This window comes from Acanthisitta chloris, unplaced genomic scaffold, assembly GCF_000695815.1.
Source record: "Acanthisitta chloris isolate BGI_N310 unplaced genomic scaffold, ASM69581v1 scaffold32525, whole genome shotgun sequence".
NCBI classification, from domain to species: domain Eukaryota; kingdom Metazoa; phylum Chordata; class Aves; order Passeriformes; family Acanthisittidae; genus Acanthisitta; species Acanthisitta chloris.
This window is the reverse complement of record NW_008674761.1, coordinates 8,811-25,843: the sequence shown is the minus strand read 5'-3', so window position 1 is coordinate 25,843 and position 17,033 is coordinate 8,811. Positions and strand designations below refer to the sequence as shown.

The window sequence follows — 17,033 nt, the reverse complement described above, 5'->3', positions numbered from 1 at the left end:
GGTGAAAATCTTTCATAGTTCTGCTTTGCTGTTGCTTTCTGCCACCTTAAGCTTTTTATTTGAGATGTGATTCTCTGTCTGAAAGAAACCAAAGGAAGAATGAATTCCGTGTTTCTCTTAATCTAGCACCACTGGCTGTTGTGTTGCAATGTTGTGTTGAAACTTGCAGACTGTTGAGAAAGCAAGAAGCTGCCACACACAGCTGGGTGATGGGCAGTGGTTGCACTAAGGGTTTGCAGGTGAGGTGAGGTGACTCCGTGGCTTCTACCGTGTGTGTTTGAGTTCAGGTGAGTACAGGCCTGTTCCCAGTACTCTGCTCTGTCAGTCATTGCAGGTTATCAGCGAAGCAAATAACTCTGCAAATTGTTCTATGGTACAGACTGGGAAGACTTTGAGATGCCATATGGTACAGGAGAAGGAGGATCTGCACCTGGCCAGGAGAGGTGTGAGAGGCTGCTGAACGCTGCTGGGGCAGGATGGGTGGCCCTGGTTGAGCATAGACCTGTCTGTATGCCAAGGCATTGATTTCAGATCATGTATTACACACCTGCTTATAAAAGCAGCCTTGTGTGTTTTGTGCAGGGTGCTCAGTCCTTGGTCCTGTGCCCACTTGGCTCCTACCAGCCTCTCTGGGGCATGCTGTGGGCAGTGCTTTGATCTGGAGAGTTTCTGGTCTACACAATAGTGATCTGTACATGCAGGTGACGAGTGTCTCTTGGGATAGCTGTTAGAAAGGCAGGCAGAACCATTCCACTCTGTCCCTGAAACGGCATGTTCTGACCCCAGGTGTGAGCAGTGTTTGCCATGGGTGGGTATCGTGGCATTTCTCTCCCCGACTCAGCAGCGTGTGCCTCTCGTGTCATAGTTGGTGATTTCTGTGTCAAAGCCATTCTGATGCCAATGGGAGAGCCCTTCTTAACAGTCAGCCCACTGTCAGTCAGTACATTTACTCTTGAGATTAGTCTGCCAGCAATCAGTACTTCACATAGGATGATTTTGGATTTATGCAGTTCACACTCGTGATCCAGAGTCTTACAAATACAGTGGCTCGGCCACCGCACAGATACAGCCAGGGCAGGCCCGGAGCCCCTTCCCTCTTCCTCCAGGATGTTCTGGGGGGGCCTCACGGATGTGGCCACGTTGCTGTGCCCAGAGATGGCAATTTCTGCCTCCAGCTGTCCCCCCATCAAAGCCAGAGGATGGAAGCCTGCCCTTTTCTCTGGCCTGTCTCTAGTTACTGCCTCGTAAGCTCTTTCCCCTGAGTCCGATTATTATTATGGGAGCTAACTTTAAAAAAGCACCTGTCTAGTTTCAGTTCTGTCCCTGTGTGCTTTAGTAGCAAGGAGCTTCTGAGCAATAATTTTGGAGACCCTGGAGAAGGGTAGCAGGCTTTTTTTTTTTTTAGTTCATTGAGAGCTATTCAATTTATGAAAGCCTCAAGGTTCTTTTGCCCAGAATGGTACCTCAGGCTAATTTAAAATGCTTTCAGAGGGTCTTCCTAGACAAATTCATGGCAGGTTTGGTCACAGCTTGGTGTTACAAAGCATAGATTAAATGCTGCTACTGGGGGTTAATTCCTGAAGAACACAGAAAGAAAAGTGCTGCTTTGCATCCAGAAAGCTTTGCGTTCTACTCCAGGGTTCTTTTTTGGTTTTAAATGAGAAGGATAATTCTTAATAAATTTTAGCTTGTGATGAGCTTGATGGTACTGGAAATCAAACATGCCAAGCTGGTAATTTATTTGCAGGGCAGATATTTCTGGAGTGCAGTATTTGTTTGAGGCATGTACTGAGGTGTGTTTAGGCTTGAAAGAGGGCCATCTGGTCCAATGTTGATTTTCCCATTAGTTATTGGAGGTAATGGCTTGCACTCAACAGATGATACTCATAGGATAAAGCTTATTTGGGTATTTGGCTTAATGAGACACTTGTGGTCAATGTTTGACTTCTAGGCTTCTTGTGGTGACGGGGGTTGAGGTTACTGAATTTGTTAGCTGAGCACAATGAAGGGAATTGTGTCTCCAGTTTGGGTATGTTTGTGCTTTAAATAACATTTGTACTGGAGCCAAGTGATGTTTGAAGCTGCACTGCTCAGAAACAGGGAGGGAAGCACTGCAGGATCTGTTGTTTGGCAAACAAGTTTGCCCATGCTTTAAGCAGCAAGAAGGAAAAGTTACACTGCAGGAGAAATAGGAGAATTCTTAGAAGTTATGGGCTCCCACTGTCATTCCGCTACGTTTTTCTGTACAGATTTTATTGTTCTGTGTGGTTTCTCACATGGCAGTGTTGTGTTTCTGTATTTTCCTGCAACCTTGGAAAATCATAAGGGCTTTTGCAGTGTTTTTGCCTCTCCTGGGCTGTTTCTGTTTGAGGTCCTGCTCTGAGAGACACTTTGTCCAGCTCATCAGCTCTGCTGAGTAGGATGAGGCTCCCTGAGGTGTGTGGGGTGGTGTGGAGGTACAGTTCACTAAGCCAACCTTGAGAGGTTGTGGTCTGAGATTGAACAGAATAATCTCAGAAGCGAGTCTGAATCCGGAAATCCTCATGGATAATTTGCATACCTGGTATTTTGGTGACTGTGTGGGGTCAGAGGGGTCTGGGAACTGAATCTGTTGGAGGTGACGTGTCAGAACAGTCTTCCCAGCTGCTAGAGGTCTTTCCACATTGAATTTAGGGAGAAGTGGAAAACTGGCCGTGTTAGGAATGGCCTTCCTAAAGTCATGCTCGATGAGGAAGCACCATCTCATCTGAGCAGCCTCAGCGACGAGCCGGGGGTGCCGTGCACAGACACGGATGTTTGCCAAGAGCCCTGGTGACTATCTGCAGCCTGGGCACACAGTCCTGTGTGATAAGCTGTGCACAGTGTCCCTAAATATCACCTTTTCACAGACTTTAACTATTGCTGGCTTTGCGCCCTCATTGATAAGGTGAGATAGCACAAGTGGATCAATCAAATATATTTGCCTTACTCTCTGGGGGTGCTGAAAGTATGATTGCTCAGAGAGCCAGGCCATGGGCCTCTGTCCACCTGGATTGTACCCTGAACTCTGTGGAGCTGGGGGTAGTGCTCCTGGCTTCAGACCTCTCCACCACAGAGGGAGATGGAGGTAGCCTCCTGGGGAGGTATGCAGGAGCTGTGTGCAAAGGATCGTGACTTCTGAGTAACTCTTGCAGCAGCACAGGAGTACTCCATGGTTTTTCAGGCTGTTATTGCTCTGACTTGTTTTCTGACTGCAGTTTGCAGTGAATCTCAGCCTTTCTGGGCATGAAATAAGCGGTTCCTACTTTAATTACCTCTGTGTGTAATTTGTTGATTTGAGTATGCTCAGTCCAGCCACCATTCACTCTTATTTGCCAAATAAGCATCTGTCATCCCTTCATTTTAGTGTCTCGATTTTCAGCATCTTTTTTGGCTTTCTCCTGAGATCCATGCTCTGCCAGCTTCATCATGAGGTCTGGGTGCAGACTGTCCACTCTTAGTCTGTTCTTTTTTGATAAACCCTCGTTGCAGTTGCCTGTGTATCAGTGGAGGTTGGTGTTGCCGTTGCCCCAGCTTCATGTTGAATTCTAGGGAGTCAGGTTATGCTCCCGTGGGTGCCCTGCAGCTAGAGCTTCCTTGCTGTAGGCACTGGACATTCACTTACATGTTGTGCTTATCTGAGCTTGATGTTTCTCAGATTTGCGTCGCATACAGTTTTTAATCACTTGTGTCGTGTTTTCCATGTAGAGAAAGGAGATTTCATTGCACTGGATCTTGGTGGTTCTTATTTCCGAATTCTGCGGGTGAAGGTATCGCATGAAAAAAAGCAGACGGTGCAGATGGAAACTGAAATTTATAACACCCCTGAGGATATCATGCATGGCAGCGGAACACGGGTAAGCACCTCTTCCTTGGGGCGTCTCTAAAGATCAGCTGCTTGGGTGTTAGAAAATCCCCACAAGAGCAGCCTCAGCTACTTCACAGCTGCACCTACAGCGTGCACATACTCAGCTTCAGTGTGGACACTGAAGGTAAATAAGCAGTACTCAGTGTAACAGGGCATGCGTGGGCACTGCACATCTGCTGTAGTTGTGTGCTAGACCTTTGGGTATGTTGGCCTAGAAAGTCCTGGCTTTTTTAGTAAACTTACTTTCCACAAGTACAAATGGAGAGCAGGAAAACAACTTAGTCTTTGTGAGCATGGGCATGACCAGCCCTGCAATTGTGGTGTTAGATGAGGGATAGAAATCACCATGACAGCCACATATCTGTGCTGGCAGTCTGAGCAACTCAGCATTCATGAAAAGTACAAGGACATTAGAAAAATTACGAGAAGCTGATCGAATGTTTTGGCATAGCTTCAACTTAAGTTTTGCTGAATAGTTGAAATGGGTTTTTTGTTTTGTTTTGGTTTGGTTTTTTTTAGTCTCCCAGTTCCAAGAGTAGAAAATGTTTGGATCCATTCACTTGGATTTCAAATTGGGTTCTTTGGAAGAATTTACTTTCTTTTTATGATCAGGAAGTGGACTGCAAAGAGTATTTTACTGACAGATTTGTCTCTGTCAGCATATGGCAAAACAAGTAACTTTCATTGTTGGAAACAACAGGTTTTTAACACTTTAACTAGAATGAGGTGCTGTTTTGGAGTATGAGACCTGCAGAAAGCTTAAAGCTTGTTTCAGAAGCGTAAGAAAAGAGGAGAAAAAGAAAATTTATAGGAACAGCATTTCTACCATTAATATATTTTCTGTGGTCACCTTGGTACCGTTAATGTATGTATCTAATAAGTGCTGCTGCATTCCTTGCAGCAGTGAGTGTGAGGTGGCAATCATGGCTTGTCAGAAGTGCTGAAAGCATTGCTGTGATGTCTTAACCGCGGCAAGAAAATAACCTGCTTGTAAAGACTTTTACTAACCTTTATTGCTTTCTTTTTGGACCCAGAGGTCATGGAGTGGCTGTCCCACAGAACAGTTTTGGAGGGGAACTGAACTGAGCTGCCTGTTGCTGTTAGAGGCCAGGAAGCTGGGTGGGCTGCTCAGGGGCAGGTTTGGAGCAGGGGGTTGCTTGTCCATCAGTGAGTGTTGAGAGCTGGAGGCTGACAAACAGGAGGGCTGCCTGCACACCCGGGGGCAAGCGTCTGTCCCGGAGTGACAAGACAGGCTGACTTAAGGGGAGACTTGATGGAGACGTGATAACAGTGGTAAGGAGAAGCCAGGAAAAGAGACATCAGGTCTGTTTTCTTTCCATGTCTCTGTCATGTTCATATGTTACGTTTTAAATTTCCGAAGGCCATATGGCTGTTGGGAAGCAGCAGCCTGGAGCTCAGGCTGATAGGCTTTGTCATGGCTTTTAAGCTCAAAGAGTGGGGAGCAAGGCTTCCACTGACTCAGTGGACGCAGTTGCTTCCAGTATTTAAGAACTAGAAAAAGAAGAGGATAACTGGAAGCATCATCCAAGTTTGAAGTTGTCCCATGGCAATATCCAGTGCAGGCCGTGTGACTTTACAGGGAAGCGTGCCCAGGAGGCTCGTAGACAGGTGATGATTTGGTGTCTGTGATGGATGCATACAGTTGAGGTTTTCTGAAATCTCAGAGCCAGAGTGCTTGGACTGAGCTGCCTGAGTGGGCTACTAATGATACTAGCAAGCGTGTCATTAACCTCGGCGAGTTATACTCTCAAAGCTTAATATGTAATCACCGTCCTGAAGAATTGTGATTTATGTCTTCAAGCCTCACTAGCACGGTTTGTTTTGATATTTTCTACTTCATGGCGTTTTGTCATGGTTTGCCAGTCAGAGACAGTTCCCTGTCAAAGTCAAGAGCACTCTCACTGACTTCAGCTGTGTCTAATATTTGTAAGAAGCCTGTTTTGCATGTCAGCTCAGTGAACAGGAGTGTGCCTGAGGCTTGATTTTTGATGTTGCTTTTTGTGTTCTGCCGTCACTGGAGGTAGGTTGTGTTTTTGTGGCTGTTCTGCTGGACTGAAGCTGTGGTCTCTTTGCTCCATAAATCGTCCCCATTCAGGGGTTTGAGCCTGAGCTCAGATCTTCAGTTGCATGCCAGAGTCTCCTGTCTGACAACCAGATGTGTCCTTGGAGCCCAGCCTGAGCAGGCAATTCTATGGTGTGAGGAATTAATAAAACTTTATCACTTGCACCACATCTCATGGTTGTATTGCCCCAGGACTATAAGGGTATAAAATTAGGCTGATCCTTTCTTCTTGACTGCAGTGTTTGCTCTGTCCATCTCTTCGACATTTGATAAACTGTTGGGCTCACATTGTTCCCTACTGCACACCTGTGGATGGACAGGGATGTGGATTTTTCCTCAATCCACCTGCCCCACTTTAATGAGATCCATAGGAGTCATTTGGCACTGGTAAGGTTTGTGTGTTTATATGGGCATAGGCACATACAGAAGCTTCCTCAAACCTCCTTAGGAAAATCTTATGAGCATCCATGGTAGCAAAATGAATAAATGCCTCTCTCTTTTCTGCTTTTGAGCAGTGCCTTCCCTCTGTGCTTTATTAACACCAGTAGCACAGACAGACTGTGCCTCACTGAACAGACATGGTGACTGTAGTGCCCAAATTGTGGCTATTAGTTAACTACATTTGTCTGTGTGGGTTATGCATGACTTACACTCGCCGCCCAGAGCCCAAGTGACTCACAGTGCGCTGCTGACTCATGGAGGTGAGCCTCAGCAGGTCCTGCCAGGACTGTGTGGGCCAACACAGCAGGTGCGTGGACTTCTCAGAACCCACTGGGAATGCCCAGGCATTTTTTGTGTTTGGATTTACAAAGCAGATCCTGTCTCGGGGTCGTGGTTCGTTGCATGAGTGGGAGTTTTGTAGCAGCGTACGCAGTCGATATTTCTGCTCCCTGCTCTCTGAACTCCAGAGGGGTTTGAATTTGGCCCCTGGTTTTTGTTTGTAGTCCTGGAAGCAGCTGAAAGTTTAGTAGGACTGAGTATTCAGCCAGATACTTTCAGATGGAAAGCATAATAAAAATACATGCTCCTGTTATTTCTGTGTTCCTCCTGGAGAAGTTGTTCCATTTTATTGCTTAACTGTAGTTCCTCTTCCTCTCTCCCTCATCTGGATGGCTGAAAATAGTATTTCAGAGGTGCAGCAGTGTACATTCCTTTCCCATGTGGTTTCACTGCGTGGGCTTAGCAGTGTCCTTGATTTGGCCAGGACAATGAATGGCAACATTCTCCCTGGGAAACTACTGTGCTTCTGCTTAATCAAATCTGACCTCATTTAAGGAATTGGTGTAAGGTGTTCAGTTTAATTGTAACATTACACACACCACTTCCTGACCTGCTTCAAAGGGCAGAATATTCCTATTCATCGTTTGTAGTTGCTGCAGCCTGTCTGCAGTGCATTCCCATTTCTCCAAGGCTCTGAATTGTTCTTGAGTAAGTTGTGTGGAACCAATGGATATTTTTTTGTACTCCTTCCCAGTTATCCCCAGTTTTCTGGGCAGTTTACTTGGCCTCATCCCGCCAATGCTGCAGATAGGGTTGGGTTTATTTCATTTGGATTTTTTTTTCAGGGAGGTAAATGTGAAGCACAGTTATCTCCTGGGACAGGCAGCAGCCTTTTAGCAGTTTGCCATCCATTTGTGGTGTGGGCCAGCTCAAGGCATGCCTGGCTTTCTGGTATTGGTCAATACAAAATGTGTATTTTGTTGCTTCAGTTGCTTGGGCTTGATTTCAGCTTTGAGTTTTGAAATCTACCTAAGGGGTTTTCAAATGGCTTGGTGTGAGAGGCCTTGGTGCCCACCTGGTTCCTGGCCTGACTGGCAGGGACACACAGTACTGTGGTCCCAGGTGCCATCGAGGTACCTGGGAGGGAATTGGTGCTACAAGCCTGGCACAGGCTGCTGCATAGCTCAGCATTTCAAAAAAATGCAGAAAAAGTCCCCGTTTGGGTTGTTTCTCGGAGCATGTAAAATATTTAGATGAATTCCTTGGGTTTCCTTTTTGTTTGTTGTGTGCTTTAGGAGTAGATTTGAGAGATGATGTCCTTTTGAGTGGTTTCTGCAAAGTGCTGAGTTCTCTGGTCTCAGCAGTGCTTGGACGAGGCAGATGTTATCTTTGCACCCAACCTCCTGTGGGACTGGATCCCAAATGTTCCTGTTCCTGAAGGGTTAAGGGAACGCTTTTGTTCTCACGAAATGTTAAGTGGCAGATTTACAGCAGGCTTGAGAGCCATGAGCCCCTCCTTTCAGGAAGAGTGTTTTCATATGAGTGTAAAAAAATGCCTGTGGAGTTCAGTGTGTAAAAGGACAATGCATTTCCTTGCATCCCTGGAAGTGTTCAATTCCAGGCTGGATGGGGCTGGGACCAACCTGCTCCAGGGGAAGGTGTCTCTGTCCGTGGCAGGGGGTTGGCCTAAATGATCTTTTAAGGCCCTTTTGAACTCAAACCATTCTGTGATTCTGTGGTTTCATAATTTGTCAGTTATTAAGGTGTTAATACACACTGCCCGAGAGTATTTTCAGAACTGTGATGCTTATTAAAACTCGGAGCTGGTATTTTCCCCTCACCTGGTGCAACTTGTTTGCAGTTTGAAACATTTCTCCCTGAAGCTGTGCCTCTAGTCATGGTGGGTTTGTACTTTCCTTGTAGCTTTTTGATCACGTTGCTGAATGCCTGGGAGACTTTATGGAGAAACAACAAATCAAAGACAAGAAACTGCCAGTTGGGTTTACATTTTCATTTCCCTGCCGACAGACCAAGCTAGATGAGGTAAGAAGATTTCACAATTCTCTTCATATGCAGAAGAGCTGCCGTGCTGTTAAGATGCTGCAATGAAAGCAGTATCCCAGACAGGTCTCATTTTCAGGATAAATGTCTGTTATATTTCACTGTCAGGCTGTGTTTGTGTTCATGTTTCTGCCTGAAAGAGCTGGATAACATATGAGGAAGAGGCATCTGATTTTTATGCTGTCTCTGTGTATGCTCCTCAGTATTACGGTTTACCCTGGAAACATGACAGCATTTTTTCTTGCCTCCTGTGCAGCCTGTTTCACCTGTCCATGGAGTGGGCCTGGGAAGGAGGCAGCCCAGCAGCTTTTGCTCAGATTTTGCTGCCCCTCAGGAGTGCACTCATGGGTCCGGGTGTGTGCCGCAGGCTGGAGCTCAGCACTGAGGGCAGTGTGCTTTAACAGGGCCTGGGGGGCACTGGGGAAGGGACTGATGAGGCTCCCATGACGAGGATGCTGTGGTGCTTTCCTCCTTTTGCTTGTTGTAGCCCAAATGACTCAGCAGCCTCCCAGTACAACATTACTATGGGAACGGTGTAGAAAATTGATGCAGGAGAGTGAAATTTACCCAAGATGCACAGAGCAGGTGCATGAACTGCTTTTCCAGCTTGCAGGTCTCTAGCTTAGCCTGGTGCAACAGCTTCCCAGATGCTGGTGCTGACAAGGGCCAGGTGAGGCATGATTTTTCTCACATTTGTACTTGTTGAGTGGTGCTGAGAGCTGAACCCAAGGGTGCTGACTGACTCAGGATCTGAATAGAGTTCAGAACACGGAGCTGCCTGTTCCTGCATTGGATCAGAAGAGATGAGTTGACCTTGGTGCAGCTCTCCCAGCTGGCTGTGGTAAGGCTCAGGCTACCAACCACAGCAGAGCCGTGCTGGGGATGTGACCGAAGTTGCCCTTGGGAAGATTTGTTTAGCTACATGAAGAAAGGTGCTTGTTTGTGGGCAGGTTTGCTGCAGCCAGCTGGGATGGAATGGTGCTTTTGTGGGGCAGGCAGGCAGCTGGGGTACCTCAGGGACACCTGAGCAGTGGCAGAGTGGAGGGGGATCGTAAGAGACAGGGTGTCTCTTAAGTAAAAACAAAAAGCAAAACTCTTTTGAGAGCTTTTGTGGTATTTTGAGTGTTTGAAAAACACATTTTTCTGGATTCTGTGGGCTAGGTTTGTTCCTGGATTGCTGGTTCTGTGAGGCTGGACTTGCCTGGGTGCTGTTTTCTTGTGCTTGGTGAGGAGAAGGAGGCAGGGTGGTCCCTGCTGTCTCCAGGTGTGGCAAGATGGGCACCACATGGTTAGGTCCCACTCCAAGGGCTCCTTCCTGCTGCCAGGGCCTTGCTGCTGGTGAAGCAAAAACTCCTTCCAGCACAGTTGGCCAGTCATTCTGAGGGGAGCTGCTCTTTGCTGTGTGCTTTGGCCAGTTTCTTATAAAAGTTATGTGGAACAAGGTGCCCTTTAGCCCACGAAAGCTGTGCCAGCACAGCACTGCCCGTGGCTTCCCTGCACAGCAGCATGGGACTTTGCTGGGTTTCTAAATGATGCCAGTGAAAGCTACACGGTGGCAAAACTTACTCAGACTTTGTTTTGTGGTCCAGTGGTAGGAGAATACCTCCTGATCTGGACAGAGCTGTCCTGACCCTCTGTCTGCTGTAGCTGTCCGAGTTGGGAGGGCGAGTATGCGCAAGATGTGGCTGAAATACGAGCAAGCACACACCTGGGCAATGGCTGCTTGTGTCTACAGGCTTCAGCTTTTCTGGTTCTTAGTTTCTTGGATTCCTTTTGTGGCAGGTGTGAATATTGTGGTGGATATGGAAAGCTGAGCTGATTTGAGTTATCTTTCCTGTTGACTACTGTCAGCACTCTTTTATCATTACTCTCTTTCATACTGAATGCTCTGATTCAGCCAGGCATTATGTAAATGATAAAAGCTCAGATGTAGTCATTACCTTGGGGGATTTGCAGGCACTCTGTGACGACAGTTTGCAGACAAGGAATTCCATACCAGGATTTCCTTTTCGATCAGTGCTGCAAATTGGGGACATACATTGCTACATTTCCAGTATTTCCATTTTCTTCAACCCATAAACATGATCCCATGGTGAAACAAGCCAGGACAGATAGGACCTCAAGCAGCAAACCAATGTGCCTGGTTGATCCCTGCTGCAGCCATGTCCTGGACATGCAACGTCACATCCCTTCTCTGTAGTCAGTCTGGCACAGTCAGCTTTTTCTGAAAGCAGTCTATTTCCATGGTCCAAAAGGATTAAATGGTTTTCCAAGAAAAACTGTCGAGGAATCACAGGGAGAGGAGTAGGCTGGAAATACAAAATGTGAGTACACTGTTTTCTGGCAGGAAAGGGGTTTCCATCTTTTCTAGCAGTTTTCCATCTTTCTGCTTACTGTAATTAGGCTGTAAGACCACCAATTGTCTTAGGTTGGGTTGTTACAAGAAGAGAGACCTGAGATTTGAAGTATAGAATCTTATTTATAAGGAAGAAAACTACTCAATGTATGTCTTATGGTTGCATCCTGTGGAATGTTGCTGTCTTGTTTTACTAGGGTATTCTGATAACCTGGACAAAGCGCTTCAAGGCGAGCGGAGTGGAGGGAGCAGATGTCGTGAGGCTGCTTAACAGGGCCATCAAGAAACGTGGGGTAAATTGTACTTCATTTTTCTGAAAGTCTGTCTTGGCGTTGTCAGGGACCACCCTTCAGGTCACTCACGTGAGCAGGTGGTCTGCGTGATGGTGGAGCTCTGCTTTCTTGCATGACAATGTGCATCTTTGCTGCTTGCTGGAAAAAGGAAGCAATGCCAGTGTTATTATGTGGAAGCTGTGATTTGCCTCACGGCACAGAACGGAGTTTCTGTCTCATGGCTTTTTGCTAGCAACCTTCAGCAACTTACTGCTCTCCAGAAACTGAGAAGGTGCTGTGTGTCAGTGCCGTGGCTTTTCAGTGAGACCGGGGTGGCCCATTCCCAAGAAACCGTGTCTCACGTTGCTCAGTTGTGCACCTGCCATGTGTGGGAGCAGGAGAGGAGGAGCAGAGGAGAAGGGAAGGGAGATTTCAGGCTTGGTGAGCTGTGTTGCTCCTTGCAGTTTCTCACTGCTGACTTTATAGAGAGTAAAGGTGACCAAGCTGCTGATTTAAATAAACAAAAAGCACGGAGTGTGAGATGGAATGAATTTGGGTTGGCATCATGCTTGCAGCCAGGTGATAAGTTGATTACTCAGTATCCAAAGTCATTGAAAGCTGAGCAGTATTTGCTCTCTTTGGGCAGTTGTGGACTCTTAAGCAAACCTGAGTTTTGCTGTCACCGAACAACATTACTATAATTAGTTACTGTTACTGGATTTGGTAGAATCATACACTGAAGAACCTGGAAAGGAATAAATGCATATCCTTTGGATAGCTTATTTAACTGCATTACTTGTGTATTAAAATCTTCACTTGAAATAAAACTCCTAGATGTTTTAAGTCAATGCTGTGAGAAATATTTTATAGATTGACTCTGCAAGCAACTGCATCAAATCATTCCATGATGTATAAGTGCACAGTTCCTCCTCCTTCATGTACAGACCTTTCTCTCCTGCCTAAGGCTGGTTATATGAGAGCAGGCCTTTGCTCTCTGGAAGGATGCTAGTGCTGTTTTATTGCTTGCCTGGTGCATTAGTCTGCTCTCTTTGCCGCCTTGGGCACATGAGGGAGGGAGCTGGCAGATGAAAAGGGATATTTATAAAGATGAGCTGTGGTATTCAGACAAATATTTGTCTCCTGTTCCTTGTGAAACTATTTGATATGAACAAACCAGTGGTAAACAGGAGCAGTGTTTTCCTGAAGAGTGATGTGGCCCAAGTAATGTTTTGTTCCTCCATCAGGACTACGATGCAGATATCATGGCTGTTGTGAACGACACTGTTGGGACTATGATGACCTGTGGTTTTGATGACCAGCGTTGTGAAGTTGGCTTGATCATTGGTAACGCACATTGCCTCTGCGGCATGCACGTGCCTTTTCTCCCTTTGCCTGGCCTGTTTGGTTAGCACCTTCTGATGTCCTTTCCCCAAAGGCACTGGCACCAATGCCTGTTACATGGAGGAGATGCGGCACATTGACCTTGTGGAAGGGGACGAGGGCAGGATGTGCATTAACACGGAGTGGGGAGCCTTCGGGGATGACGGCTCGCTGGAAGACATCAGGACTGAGTTCGATCGAGAGATTGACCGTGGATCCCTTAATCCTGGGAAGCAACTGTGAGTGAGAGAGTTATTTCTGTTGGTTTATGCTCCGTGCTACTTTTCCTACTCGGGTTACGAATTGGGCAGTTCGAGAAAGCTTGACCTTGCCTTGGTGAGGCAGACCCCTGGTGGGGACAGACACTATGGTGGCACAGTTGGGCTCTGCCTCCCAGTGCTGCTCATGGGGAGATAGGTGACTGCTGTCCTCTCCTGCAGGTTTGAGAAGATGGTCAGCGGGTTGTACATGGGGGAGCTGGTAAGGCTCATCCTGGTGAAGATGGCCAAGGAAGGGCTGCTCTTTGAGGGGAGAATCACCCCTGAGCTTCTCACCAAAGGGAAGTTTGAGACAAAGCACGTTTCTGCCATAGAAAAGTGAGTAATCTCTTTTCACCTCTTGGGCTTCACAGTGGCTCTGAAAGTTACTTTTCCAGTATCTCTTTTTGCTTTGTGGGGAGATAGGCTGCACTGAGGTGGCTGCCATCCTCCTGTGCGGGCGCAGAGCTGACATGTGGGGACCCCCGGCAGACAGCCTGTGCCCCCCTCCCCAAGATTTCCTCTTTTTCTGTGCTGGGAGGAACTCTTAAGCCTGCCAGTCTGTGCAGCTTCAGGGTTGAGGTGTACTACCTCTTACCCTACTCAGAATCTCTGAAGTTGCTATCTTGCGGCTAAACATGGGAGCGAATTGGCTTAGTGCCTCCGAGCAAATACCTATGTTGTTCCTTGCTGTATCCCTGACATTGCAGGGCAAAAGGAAAACAAGTATGATCAGGCAGAACATTCAGTCTTGTAGGCAGTGCTGGCTGCTATGTGGTGACCTCTGTGCCGGGTGGTTCCGTAGTGTGTCATCACCGCTTTGGTCAGCACTTGTTGGCTCTTCCCCCGAGTTTTTAAAATTCAGATTGCTGAGATAATTTGTACCATAGTCACTGGGTTGGCTTTTCTCTGTGAGATGCTGCTGTTGTTGTTGCACACGTAGAGGTGCTGTCAATGGTGAGTGCAGCGCCAAGGGGACAGTCAGTAACTTCTGTAGTGCCTGTTCCTCCTGCTGTGTTTTGTTCCTGTCCCTGCAGACTAACTTATCTGAGCAGCTTTCCCTTAAATGTGTGTTCATTTGAGGTCAGTGTCATGGACCAATACCCTGTTGAACAGCAGTGAGAAAAACGCAGTTATCGAGAAATTCAATTACTAGGAGTAAAATTTACCCTGGAATTCCACCTTGCTTCCTGTGGAGCACTTTATTTAAAAGTTGGGGGCACATCCCTGTGCAGCTTCAGATTTCTCTCTGGTGCTAGCAGGATGCAAGAATCCTTAAGAAGACGTATGGAGGGCAGTTAGTGATGACAGGATAGGCCTGTTTTGTTTTTGTCTGGGAAATGAGTGAGCTGGACATGGAGAAGTTTTGCCAGAAGCTTTGCTCTGGGGCTGGATGCTAATAAGGGAAAAAGCAGTGCAAGAGGCAGAGATGCAGTGAGGTCTTTTAAGCCTGAACAGAGACCTGATAGGATGAAATTGCTTATGCAGCCTTTGCTCAGGGTCTTGTTTATCACGCTGGTCTTAATTTATTGAGACATATGAGCGAGTGAGCGTGGGGTTAGGTGTGTGCTCAGGCCGGTGCTGCATTGTGGGGCTGGTGCTTCATGCTCAAGAGAAGCTGTTTGAAGTTAAACATCATTGGGATACAAAAGCATTTAATTCCTCCAAGTCCTGCCCAGAGGGTGGCTTCCGTGTTCCCTGGAATTGTGTGGTTTGTAGCACCAGGCTCTTTCCAGCTGTGAATGAATGCCTGTTTAGAGCATTTTATTTCAAGCCTCATGGAGCTTCCCAGTCCAGATATCTGAGGTATTTTCTTTCTAACCTCAAACCCCAGGCAGGGACACCCTTGGCTGGATGTGCCTCAGTCCTGCAGCTCAGTGCATCTCCACTAAGGAGTCCCCTTTGCTGCTCTCTTTGTAGGAGCAAAGAAGGTCTGAACAAAGCCAAAGAAATTCTGACCCGCCTGGGGGTGGAACCGTCCCATGAGGACTGCATCGCTGTCCAGCACGTTTGCACCATTGTGTCCTTCCGCTCGGCTAACCTGGTAGCCTCTACCCTGGGTGCCATCCTCAACCAGCTGCGGGATAACAAGGGGGTCGGCCGCCTCCGCACCACCGTGGGGGTCGATGGCTCCCTCTACAAGATGCATCCGCAGTGAGTCCCTCTGCTCCTGCCGCTAGAACTTCACCCCCGCAGCCTCTGCTTTGCAGAGGGGCAGGCATGTCACCCCGGGAGGTCACCCAGGCAGGAGGTTTGGGCGTGAGATGAGGAGCCTGAAATGTGGGCGTGAGCGTTTGGTCTGGGACTGGGAGCTCAGGGGAAAGGAGAGACGACTTTAAGTGTAGAAGTAGTGTGAAATTTTAAGAACCCAACAAAACCCCACAAAATAACCAAACCCCTGAGTAACTGGATACTGTGATGTCACTGAAAACTGCAGTGGACTGAGTAGATGCCTTAAGGAATCTCCACAGGCCTCTTGGAAGGAGAATTTCTTCATACATAAACTATTAGCTTGTGCTCATCAATTGGGCTTTGAGAAGAGCTACATTTAATGCAGCTTCATCTCCATTTTCAGTTTCAACTCAATTGTTTTAAAATGCCTGTGCTGAACCCTGGTTTTTCCAGTCTTTTCTGAAGAGATCCTTGGAAACCAGGGAAAATAACGATGCTCAAGTTTCCATGGCCTTTTAAAAATTGCCCCTGTCGTGTTTATCCCCATCTTGAAAGTTATGTTTTGAATCAAACAGCTATTTAGATTTATGTAGAAATTACAGAGTGTGATTTGTGAGGAAACCTCTGAAAGGAGAAACATGTTTAATGTTTCATTTTCATTTTCTCATTATTTTGTTGAAAAAAATATTTTCCTTAGTTAAAACATAAAATTTTGGCCAACAAAAAGAATTTCCAAGACTGCTGTTGTGACTAGCTGTTGCAGATGGGCAGGTGTAGTGAGTGTTAAGATACCATACTTGGGCCATTTTGGTTTCTGTGTCCTCACACCATCTGAACCAGTGAGTTCAGATGACCCCAGGAGAGGGGATTGGAACAGCAGTGGAGCCAGGAGGTTCTTCCCATCTAGGGTCGGGTTGAAGGGATGAGACTGATGCTCTCCCCTGCTTTTTGCTGGCTTCTCTTAGAAATTCAGGAGGAAGGAGGCTGTGGGAAGAACTACTCTTGGCTGTCAGTGTTCCTGCTTGGGAGGCTGTAGCTAGTTTGGGCACAGTGAGCCTCGTCCCTCCCCTTGCAGTCAGGGTGGGTTTGGGGCCTAGAGGGGAGGCAGCGCAGACAGCAGTTCTGCAGCCTCCCCTTCCCGCAGGTACGCGCGGCGCCTGCACAAAACCACGCGGCGCTTGGTGCCCGACTCGGAGGTGAGGTTCCTGCTGTCGGAGAGCGGCAGCGGGAAGGGCGCGGCGATGGTGAAGGCCGTAGCGTACCGGGTGGCGGAGAAGCTTTTTGAGAGCAGCACCGGCTCATCGACGAGACCCTGGCCGAGTTCAAGCTCACCCACGAGCAGCTGCTGCAGGTGAAGAAGAGGATGAGGGCGGAGATGGAAGCAGGGCTGAAGAAGAAGACTCACGAGACCGCCAAAGTGAAAATGCTGCCCACCTTTGTCCGCAGCACGCCGGATGGGACAGGTAGAGGCGTACCCTCCTCGGAGTGAGGGCACTGCTTGACTGCAGGGGGCCCAAAACGGGCTCCCAGTGGTGGCCTTTGGGTGTGAGGGAGGGGGAGCAGATCTGGTGCGATGAAAATGGAACCTGAGATGTGCAAAGGAAGAAATCTCAGCCCCGGGCGGGGCAGCCTGCACTGCCCTGTGCTGGTTGCTGGCAGCCTGGCCCCACGTCCTTGCCCCTGGGAGCAAGCGAGCCACGGCTTGAGGGGAAAAATCCACAGCTGGGATCAGAAACCCACAGCTGGGAACCCATGAAACCACACAAACCCTGTTTGCAGTACCGCACGGTTCTTTGCGTCTCGGAGTGGCTGGGGGAAAAACTGCTTTTTCTCTCGGGACGGGTCT

At 47.7% G+C, this 17,033-nt stretch overlaps 1 protein-coding gene across 1 annotated transcript in view; it reads left to right on the top strand.

Moving 5' to 3' along the window:
- Positions 1 to 17,033, top strand: part of LOC103802944 (hexokinase-1-like) — a 26,745-nt gene that overhangs the window by 1,351 nt on the left and 8,361 nt on the right. The window contains 9 exon segments of the mRNA XM_009075478.1: positions 3,727 to 3,875; positions 8,613 to 8,732; positions 11,304 to 11,399; positions 12,623 to 12,722; positions 12,814 to 12,997; positions 13,199 to 13,354; positions 14,936 to 15,169; positions 16,332 to 16,470; positions 16,473 to 16,650. Of these exon segments, the coding sequence (XP_009073726.1) occupies positions 3,727 to 3,875; positions 8,613 to 8,732; positions 11,304 to 11,399; positions 12,623 to 12,722; positions 12,814 to 12,997; positions 13,199 to 13,354; positions 14,936 to 15,169; positions 16,332 to 16,470; positions 16,473 to 16,650 (1,356 nt within the window).